Here is an 11,276-nt window from a genome sequence, read left to right as displayed (position 1 = left end):
CTGAATACAGGATTCATTTTTCTGTTCCTAATTTAAAGGCAACCTCTCACCGAGTTTTTAGGAAATTTTTGCTTCTGCATATTCTGACTACAGTTTTTCAATTCTGCCTTCTGACTCGTGCTCAAACCTTTCTCTGCTCTTGTCGAGCTTGAAAAACCAGAGAGTCAGAAGAAGAAACACCTGAGGAAACGCTGCATGGCTCCGCCCACCTTCATTTTTGTAAGTATCACAATGATTCAGGCAGATGAAGTGGTACAAACGTGTCTATTTCAAAGCCTCTTTCAGCGCTAAAGAGTAAAAGCTAAAGTTTTGTCATCAGTCATCAAACTTTATTGACAAACTTTATTCACATAGTTGCCTCTTTACAAGCGAGTAAAAAGAAAACACTGGAAAAGGAGAAAATATTTAAAACACAATCATACATCACAGCTCAAAGTATCATGAATCACAAGACTCAGTCTTTAAATAGCTTAAAAATAATAAAATAAAAATTCAAATGAAGAAGTGCAAAAGAAACCTGATAAAAAAAAAAAAATTTAAGCAAAGGGTAAAAATAGTGAAGCTGCAAAGATGAATAAAACAAAGTTAATTTACAAATGCAGCAAAAGTAAAAAACAATGCGATGATTAAAAAAAATCTAAGCTGTAGCCTTAATAAATATTAATTAAAAGGGAAAGTCGTTGAACAAATATTATCATACTTTATTATATATTTATATTATTTTATTACTTAAAATATATATAACATTATATATGTGTAAACTTCTTAACACCATTCAGGCATATTAGGAAGTGCATTTATGTTTCATGGACTGTGTCATGTATTTAAAATGTCCAATGTTGTCAAAAGTTTACAAAGTCTTCCTAGTCCTTACAGCCACAGATGTGTTTACGTGGACTGTACGTTCACAAAACTCCTTAAAGCTGATAATGCAACAAAGCAAACAAAAGCTACATGTCTTCACAGAATTGAAATGTGGAAATGTAAAAACAAAAAAAACCCACACAATTCACTGTGGTTTTTTTTGTGATACTGAATACAAACACTTGTTGTATTTCCACAATAACAATAGAGATTGTTGTCTGTGCAACAACACACAGTTGACGCAACAGTTGTTACGTCATCCCGACTACATGACGTGCAGGCAGATGCTTTTGTGGTGTGGACATAAACCCTTGTTTGAGGTAAAATATGCATAAGTGAGTGCTAGCATATTGTTTGCTTTTGCTTTCAACCGACTTTTTTTTTTCAGCAAAAAAAAAAAAAAAAAAAGTTCCAAAGACAAGGCAAAAATGAAACATGAATATTAAAATTTGGAGTCTCGTGGAACAAACCTCCCTTAGGCCTCTTTATGAATGTGTAATCATACTGAGAAACAATGTGGGTTTTTTGGGAGGGAAAATGTCACAACTGGGTCATTTAAACAGGCCAGCATCTCCCGGCATTTTCCTTTATGGGAAACATTACACCATTGAGGATTGCACAGTAGCGATTATACAGGCTCATTCACAAAGACATCACAAAAGAAAAAAAAAGAACCAGACAGCTGACATTACCATTAGAGGCGGTGGAAAATTCCCTCACACATACTCCTGACCTTACTTTTGATAACATACATGTCTCTACTTGATTTTCATTGCAAAGTGTACTGCAAGAAAGAGCCCCTTAAATAAGCAAATTTAGTTTTAAGTTGGAAAAAATTACTTAAAATAAGCAAGAAATTTAATTTAAAAAAAAACGATCTCACCACTAATTTGTATTCTAAAATCAAATTCTAGTCACTAAGACATGTTTTCTCTAAATAAGATTATTTTCGTATTGAAGAACCTTCTTGATAACCTAATTTTTCTTGAGATACAAATAATAAAATGATATTTCTTAAAAACAAAGGTCTTTTTACTTTAGCAGTTTGTGCAGTGTGATAATAGAAAAACCAACCCTAAAAACAATTTAAGACTGGGGCATACCTGTCATTTAGTAGTGTTTTTCTGTGTTCATATATATTGTAAAACTGGTTATTGTTATAGTCATGTGAAACTTCTAAACCACTCCTCTCGGTCGGTAAAACCTTATGAGATTATTTACTGTGTCTGCTGTGCACTGCCACTTTTAAACCACAAGATGGCAGCACTGCATTAGATTTAAAATCAATGATGCCTTTTCAGTGCCACTCAGTTATATTTGACCCCATTTTTTGCAAAATAGTGCAAGAATTAGATGATCAAATTGCTGATTGATCCATGTCACACAAACAAAAAGAGCATCTTCACTCGATTTGAAGATATTTCCATTAAAGAAAAGAAAAATCTGTATTTCTGTATTTCTAATCTAATCTAATCTAATCTAATCTAATCTAATCTAATCTAATCTAATCTAATCTAATCTAATCTAATCTAATCTAATCTAATCTAAAGCATATGTGAATTTTTACGTCAGATACTGCTAGATTTTATTTTTATTTTTTGTAAATAATCTTGAAGAAAGAAATGTAAGGCTTGAAACATTTTAGAAACAATAAGAAAGTCGTATAATGTCCAGATTCTTTTGTAACTCATTCTGTATAATGACAAGTTAGTTAGTTATTTAGTTAGCAATTTAGTCACACAAAAACTAGCTCATAACCTCCAACTCAGATATTCTTTTCTCCTTTTCTGTAGAACAAACTTACTGTTGTGAGGATGCATCCTTTTGATTCTATGTGCGGTCTCCATCTTTTTTGTTCTTAAATATTCTTTTTTTCCTCACTGCAACTCTAATTTTCTAGTCATTACAACCGCTACACAAAAAACTCCATAATCCCTCCAATTTGAGGTCAACAAACATACAAAAACCTTAATACCTCCATTTCCTCTGCCCTTCAACCACATTTTTCAATGTTCTATTGACCTGTTACCCCATTCAGCATCTGCCGTATGTTTTGCACAACCGTTTTTCCAAAAGTCCTTCTCAATACAAAGCAAATTCCAACAAATGATCATCACTGCAGCTCTGTTTTTTGAGCTTTGGTCTTTCAGTGATACTTTCCCTAATATGCAGTCGACCTTGAAATCATTCACCTGAAAAAACTGGACTTTACTTTTATTCAGCTTGCAAGTTTCTCCTCGAAATGACCGGCGTCTTCTCCCAGAAGTAAAATACATCATTATGGAAAAAAAGAAGCAGATTTTGTTTACAGCTGAACAAAATGTAGGTGGAACACTACTTTTTGGGTTCATGACACATCAGGAGACCCAACCATTCGGCCTTGAGGCATGATAATGACTATCCAAATAATTAAAGGAGCTTATTTGTAAAAAAAATACAGATTTTTAAGTTGAAGTCCACAGTTAGGAGGTTTTAGATAACTATTCAGATAGTAGTTGACTAATATTTTATCTGTGGTTCTTCAAACACATATAAACACATTTTCAGTTCTCGGCACAGCCTTACCAGAGATTGTTGTTGTTGTGGTGTGCTGTTGTGATCATCGAATGTTAAACTGAAAGACCCACTCCAATGAAAATCTTGTTTTTTGTGTTTTCAACATGTACTTGAAGCATTTTACTGATGATAGAGGACACTTATAAATAAAATGAAGCTTAAAACTGCATTTCTGAGTATTTCTTTGTTCAAATAATTGTGAATCAGGAGCAAAAGTGCTTATTTGTGATGTAGAAAATACACTGGGCAGGGCAGAAGCTCCTCGCTTTGTTGCGATATATCCACTTGCAGAGGACTAGATCCATATACATCTGTGTCTTTTCTCGTCTGAGCTGGCATCTGGCTCTAAACTGTACGGCTTGATAGCTCCAATATTTCTAGACATTTTTGCTGTATTGGTAATGTTATAGGATGGGGGTGTAATCTCATGGAAAAGCTTGTAAAAGGGACAGCTCTTAGTTATTGGTGACGGGAAGGGGAAATTGGCATCTGAGCCCACAACACAGATGTGAATTTCTGATGAAGTTCTGAAAAATTACAGTAATCTTTTAAAATGTTGGCAAAAAACGGCATAATCATAATTAAAAGACCTGTGGGAATGCTTTTAAAATCATGATTGGAGTGGGACTTTTAAAGACATGTGATGAACAGGATGCAGGTTTCTGCACATTGCATTGAAATGAGAGAAGCAGCGTTTGCTCCTCTCAGCTGTTTTACCGTTGTGTCCAATCAGGGTAAAAGTATCTTTTAAATATTGATTAGCGTCTTTTATAAGAAGGACTAAAGAAATTCAAGTCAGAGGGCAAAACATTGAAACCAAACTATCCCGAAGGTTTCTTTTTGTTCAGCAGCTGCTCTAAAAATGGCTGGCAGCTGTAATGCTACACTGAGGAGGCACTGCAGCAGGCAGATCCGTCTGTGCGAGCACAGCTTCTGCATCATCCCAGCTTTGGTAACACTGACGGATCTGTTTTCCGTAAAGCTAATCTCCTAACGCGCAATGCCGGATAGGGCTCCTTTGATGGCTCCAAATCGTGTCCAGGAAGTAGCAAGGGTTTGGCCTTCCCAGAATATACAGGTGATAACAACAGGAGGCACACTGTGTCAGATAATTCACCACTGAAACAGATTTGACATTTTCATTTGGCTGACAAGTCACTTGACCAGATTGGATGGGTCTTGGGTTACAACTTCTGTACCAGGACTGAGAGGTTTCCACACAAGAGGTCCAATTTGATGGGGAGTTTGGTTTCTTTGCTGTAACAACACACGGCTAAAGTAGTCACCCCTGTGTGTGGTTGTCATCTTAGTGTTCTCTTTTCACGGAACAGCAGGAACGTTTGCAAATGAAGTGTCATTTCTTTAACCTATGATGGGACAGCATTCTTTTGATTGTGACAGATTGTGTTTAGCTGCTTTGCAGGTTGGGGGGAGTATAGTTGTTAGTAGTCAAGATCAAACAGCCACTGATCATCACATAACCTAATGGACTGCTGAAGCACATGCAAGTGTAGCTAAAAGACTAAACCCGTACCAACAGACATTGCTATTTTGTCGTGTTACGATTTATCTTTAAGTACCACTCCGATCATATTTTGATCTATTTTGAAAGGGTTCCCAATGGTCTTTTGATTAGGATTATGCCATTTTTTAGCCACACAAAAAAACCCTGTAACTTTTTAGCACATAGTTTCTGAAGAGCGACAGGAGTTTATAAAAAATTCGCCTCCAAGTTGGGTGTGGGACTGTTGGCAACCCTGACTCCACTTCCTGTCAATCATGACTGTGAGCTCTCTGCTTCCATGCTCTCCCACTAGCTTACAGCACTTCACAACCCTTCAATACTGGAGCTATCTAGCCTTACAGTTTTAAGCCAGATGTCAGCTCATATGAGGAAAATGAAGGCGTACATGGATCTGGTCGTCTACGAGTGGATGCATCCGAATGGAGGGGAGCAGTGAGCTTGTGGCCCACCCTGCTTATTTTCTATGCTCTTTATCAAATGACATTTTTTTCTGTCTCCTCCTGATTCACATTGATTTGAAAAAATAATAACTCAGAAATGGAATTTTGAGCAAACCTTTCCATATACCGTATGTGTATGTATGTATGTATAAGAAAATGCTACAAGAACATGTTAAAAACGCCAAAAAACACAATTTTCATGAGTCTTTTATCTTTTCTTGTGATAAAAGAGGGAAGTTTGAACACACATATGAAACTTGCCTTCTGTCAAATCTTTAAATTTCTTATGTCCTTTTTTCTATTTTGTTTTTCTTCCTTTTCTTTGGCTAACTGGATAGTCCATCTGAATTTCACTTTGTGGGGAATCACGCCAAGGTTTACGTTTTCAGACGGACCAGAGTCTTCACTAGTGATCACATGAGTTTAAAGGTCTTGGAGGAAATGAGCTCCAATTCGGAACAAACTATTTTAATGGAAATGCACCGAAATGAATAGTCTAGCCTGTGAAAACAATTAATGGCATATCTGTAAAATATTTCTTTCACAGTTATTGGTTATGATTGATTTTGCTCCCCTTTTCCAACTTTTTTAAATAGGTTTGTTTAAAAGCACCAAGCAAGCACTTCCATGCCTGACGTAGACTGTTACATCGATGCACATAGAGATTGAAAAAATAAATAAATATATAAACAAATAAAAACAGTCTACTATGTATTAATGAAAGTGTTTCATAGATGTGTGTTTGTAGCTGTACCGCTCCCTGTGGAAATTTGCATGAAATTTGTATGTTAACAAATAAATGAATAAAACGTTGACGCTGCAGCTCAGCATTTGTGTTTTGGGTAGTGGCTGACCCCTGTCAGGACTAGGGTTAGAAAATAGATGGATGTTTCAAACCAGTCGTCTTAGCTTCATAGTCGCTGTCATCTCTGCCACATATGTCACCAAACTCATGAATGGGTGGGAAGGTTTGAAAAACTAGGCTGTTCAAACATGTTAGACAGTTAAGGAGTTGAGATTTCAATGTTCTACTGTTAATAAAAAAAATTAAAGGGCCTATACAATGCATTACAGTGGCACACAAAAGAACGATTTTTTAAATTAAATATGAGTTATTTTTGCAAGCTCTTTTTCAACCCGGAAGTAAGACGACTTGATCTCTGAGGCACTTCCTTTTGCTCCGTGTGGGTACCACCCATTTCATGAAGTCAACCTAGAGTCGGCCTCAGCAACGTGTCTGGGTTTCATCCACAAAAACAAACAACATCTAAACCTTTGCAAAGATGGATGTGCATATTGTGAATATAAAAATCAATCGTTTTTGTCTGTCACTGCTAATTCCCCTGAGAAAGTGTGTGTGTGTTTTGCTGGGGGCGGTGCTGGCAGAGCAGTCTCTTCCTGGAAGGGGCTGTTCTTCATTTGTCCATGTCAGCTCATAAGAACCCGCTTGTTTTCATGGATTGGGAGGGGCTGGTGCTCAGAGCGCTGGTTTGCAACCCTTTTGCTGTCCTAGGCACTGTAACATTGGGAGTGGGGTCATTTAGACCCCACAAGACAGTGCGCTGAACCTTTTTTCTTCAATGATATGTGATCTTCACTGGTGTCCATGGATTATATGAAATCTTCTCCACCCATATCATGGTAGGGAGAACACGGTAATGTAAGGATCGGGTCATCTGGACCCCATAGGATAGTACAAGGGTTAAAGGAATACTAAGAAATGCATGAACGCATCAAAATACCCCTTCGCAGTTTCTTTTCTTTTCAATAACAAACACTCTTTGACATATCATGAACATTTGACGGTTCCCATTTGACAGTTCACATGATCACTGCAAATCTCGGAGAAAAGCAGCTTTTCATGTGTGTTTTACAACAATATGCAACACATTACTAACGTAACGGGTTGCATTGCGGCGCAAAGCCACGACAGAATCACTTCATTTTTGCAGATGGAGTAAGCACTTTACTGCTGTACAGTGTTGCATATCAGCATAAGGCAGCTTTTCTCCTTTACAGAATCCATTGATTGTGTAAACAGTTGAAAAGTTACTGTTGTTGAAAGAATGTCAACACTGATGCTAACACTCTGGTGTTAAAGGTTTAAAAAAAAAGGAAAGAAGAGGTAATTAAAAGGGAATTTACCACTCAAGAAATCTTCAACCACTGTCACAAGCTATACACAATAACACAAAAAAGCACAGCAAAGATATAGCTCCTTTAGGTTTCAGAAATTAAAATAATTCCAGGTGAATACACGATGTTACAAAAAAAGCAACACACTCGCAGGATGCCATTTTTTTAATTAACATGTTTTTTATTTCAATCTCAAAATGAACATTTAATTTAGCATTTATTTTGCTTTCCATGCATTTCATAAACTGAATAAAACTCATTTTTTCTCAAATCATAAAAACTAAAGTGCACAACACAAATGTTCAGGATTATTTCAGTACAGTTTTCGGCCATAAAGTATTTGTCAGATTCATGTTATTCATGTGGCAGTAGGAGGAAATGTAGAACGTTGCTGGCAAATCCCAAACAAGCATTAACAACAAAACATTCGAGAAGCTCCATAATATTTTTAAGTGTCCTAATCTATGTGACGGATTTAAGACATTTTTTGACAGTATGCAGTGTAGGTCAAACCAATAAAGAAACACCTTTATTGAAATTATTTGTATTATTTTAAATGTGTCTTTTAAAAGTCACAAGTACACAACACATGGAATTTCAGCCCAGGGTTCAAGTGTTTGTGCAGGATTGGGTCTCTGTTTGCACATGAAGGCACTCAAGCAAAGTAATATTTGGTTCATAAAATATTCACAGTAAAATCTCCCCTGGCTCCAAATATCCATTTATGCTGTCTCGTCTTTGCTACATTGACGTTTCGGTTACTCTGCGGTTTGAATCGTCTACGAAGAAGAATCTTCAGAAAAATGTGGTGTTTATTCGTAAGGAAAAATAAAAGAACTCTCAAGACGTAATTTAGAAATATTTGGTAGAATTACATGCAGTTTCAAGGGTGATGTGCTAGTAATGTGCAGGTTTATCATGCAGATGAGTCAGTTAAAGCATGCTGATATAAGTACACAAATCTATCTAATAAAAACAGCAATTGAACCTGCTATTGTGTCAAAAAGATGGCAAGTTTGCAGCTGGAATTTACAAAAACCGGAAGTTTTAAGTTGGAAAAGCATAAAAAGTTGACGGCAAAAAACACTCAGAAGATCAGAAGATCAAAATGGCAGTGGATTAATAGAATTAAAATCATCTCAGGTAAACAATCAACGTTTTTTAAATATTTTTATGTTTTACCTTCTTAAAAACTTTAATAATTAACATTTTATATAACTTTTTTCAGGAGTAATATAATTAAGTGGATATGTGCAAAAAAAAAACTAAGTTTTAGCTTTAAAGCTTATAGCTAAAGGTTTAAATTAAAGAAAATCCTTCATGTCATCTGTATTCAGGCTAAAAGTCTCAGAAATGTGTTTTTGAGCTTATCTGATTTTAACCTGTAGATACAACAACAGTTGCTCAGCACTAATGTGAAATAAAAACAGATCCGTAGTCTCATATTTCATTTGTCCTTTGTTTGCTGGTCTTGTTTATGATGGATCTCCTCTCCCAAAACTCAATGGCAGCTGTTTCTTCCTGCAATTTAAAATGTGCAATTGTCAGCAAAAAACAAAACAAAAAAAAACACAGCCATAAAAACATGGCTAAAGGGGAGCTGCTGTAAGATATCTTCAAATGTGGAACTAGATTTTACTGTTTAATTTATAGATAGAACATAGACTCAAATTTGTGTACTTTTTTTAAGTCCCGCCCACAGGTCAGAGACAAATTTCTAATGAACTCCTGCTGCTCTGCAGAAACTATGTCCTATAAAACAACAGTTTTTTTGATTTTGGCTAAAAACAGCATAATCATAATTAAAAGACCATTGAGAACGCTTTGAAAATAGATTAAAAGATGATCGGAGTAGGACTTTGAGCCACATTTGAGCAAAAAGGTGTTCAAAATGTAAGAAAAAAACCTTTAGATTTTTTTTTTCTTTGACTCTGCTTGTCCGTTAAGTTCACCGTTCTCCACATTTAAGCAGGTACCCACTTTGACCCACTTTATTTTGAGCAACAACTTGGAGAGCACGTCCTGGTAGAGGCTCAAGCAGATCCACCCCGGGAGGTAGAGGAGGGTGATGAGTCCCATGAAGTTGTGGGGGTAGTGGGAGTAGTCCCAGGAGCAGGCGTCAAACTGCCTCAAGATCAGGCCCCAGGTGAACTCCCAGGTGTAGATGAAGCAGACATAGATGGGGAGCCGCCTCAGCGTCCCCCAGCCTCGACCAAAGTGCAGATAAAGGTAGAGTTTCTCCACCAAGAAGCTGCAGCTCCCATACATGAAGAAGGACCACAGCGACGTGTGTCCGCAGAGGCTTCGGTCGGACTTCTCCACCAAGTTGAACAGAGAGGTGAAGATCACCTCATCCAGGAAGCCGTGCATCCCAAAGAAGAGGAACCGCGCAGGCCCTGGCAGGGTCTGGAGGGGTCGGTGACCTTCCTTGAGTGTGGTCCATAAAGAGGAAGGGTGGTACTTGAGCTGTGACATCACTCTGTGAAACACCTGAGAGAAGTACAGAGCCAGGATGTAGTGCAGCACCAGCTGCGTCCCAGAAACCACCCGCACCTGTTCGGTCAGGGTCTTCACGTTCCCGATCAGGATCTGGAGTCCGATGTAGACTGACGGATAGAAGACGAAATGAAACGCCACGGGTCGACCTTGGAAACATCTCTTCTGAGAGTAGATCTTCTCCAGAGCGAAGTGGGTCAGTGAATGCATCACGCAGAGATACGGAGAGGAAAATCCCACCAGCTTAGGGTCCCGGTGGTTCAAAACCCCATGCAAGGATGACAGCAGGACATCCAAAGTCACGCCGTGCATCCCGTAGAAGTACAGCCGCATCCATCGCGGCAGCTCCCGCACTGACTCCCCCGCACTCTGATTCTCTGTGGACGGTTCTGGTTGAGCGGGTTCTCTTGGAGACCCGCGTCGGCTGGCCATCATCTGTCAGTCTGTAGACAGATTAGTCCGTCTTCCTCCTTCACATGTTTTGTTGTTGTGCCCTTCTGACTGTAGAGGAGAGCTACTTCACTGTTACTCCCGGTAGCGGCTGTGGCGTTCACTGCTGCTCAGAATTACTGACTTTATTAACTTCGCAGTAAAAAACTCAAAACCAACTCTGTAAAACAAGAAAACGTCAGTTTTACAAGGTAATGTACTAAGCGAAAAACATTTACGATAAACAACTATATATAAAAATGTAACGTCACCACGTTTTATGACCATATCTTGTAAAAATGTAAATGTTAGAACTAGGAATGCAAGGCCACGCCTCCATTCATAACAGAAACAGAGTTGGTACTCACTTTTACGATTATAGTGAAGGTAGCATCCTTTCCGCTGCCAGAGCCGGGTCGTCTTGCGCAGACGCAGTGAGCTCACGCCGTCCCCAGTGACGTCGTGACGCCCCTGTAATCACATGTCATTATTGATAATTACAGCAGATTACAGCACTATAATGTAGGACCAACTAAACTCATTTGTTAAAGCAACACGGAGGAAGACGGCCATCAACTAGAGAAGAGTAGAATTCCTAAAAGCTTCCTAAAAGAGGAAGATTTTTGAGAAATATAGGACATTTTTAAGTAAACACTCATTGTTTTCTTTTTATTTTTTTTACATGATTCACCATTGCTTTGTTACTTATTTTCTTATTTCTAGATTTTTTTTGAATCATTAATTTTAATATAAGAAAAAAGAAGCCAGTTATAACTAATTTCCAATATAAATTCTGTTTATGTTTTATGTAGACAAAATAACAACAAATA

At 37.7% G+C, this 11,276-nt stretch overlaps 1 protein-coding gene across 1 annotated transcript; it reads right to left on the bottom strand.

The window, feature by feature from the left end:
• Positions 1 to 7,681: 7,681 nt before the first annotated feature.
• On the bottom strand, positions 7,682 to 11,044 carry tmem229a (transmembrane protein 229A). Its single transcript, XM_023952569.2, has 2 exons — positions 10,815 to 11,044; positions 7,682 to 10,627 (listed from the first exon to the last, which is right to left on the bottom strand). The coding sequence occupies exon 2, from the start codon at positions 10,450 to 10,452 to the stop codon at positions 9,430 to 9,432; it is 1,023 nt and encodes a 340-aa protein (XP_023808337.1). The 5' UTR covers positions 10,453 to 10,627; positions 10,815 to 11,044; the 3' UTR covers positions 7,682 to 9,429.
• Positions 11,045 to 11,276: the final 232 nt, after the last annotated feature.

The sequence above is a fragment of the Oryzias latipes genome, chromosome 23, assembly GCF_053564925.1.
Source record: "Oryzias latipes strain Hd-rR chromosome 23, Olatipes_Hd-rR_3.1".
NCBI classification, from domain to species: Eukaryota; Metazoa; Chordata; class Actinopteri; order Beloniformes; family Adrianichthyidae; genus Oryzias; species Oryzias latipes.
Note: the sequence above shows the minus strand (reverse complement) of the source record. Positions and strands in the feature narration are given on the sequence as shown.

What these genes read in the sequence shown, in the direction of transcription:
- tmem229a (XM_023952569.2), bottom strand. Translation starts at nt 10,452, where the DNA reads ATGATGGCCAGCCGACGCGGGTCTCCAAGAGAACCCGCTCAACCAGAA.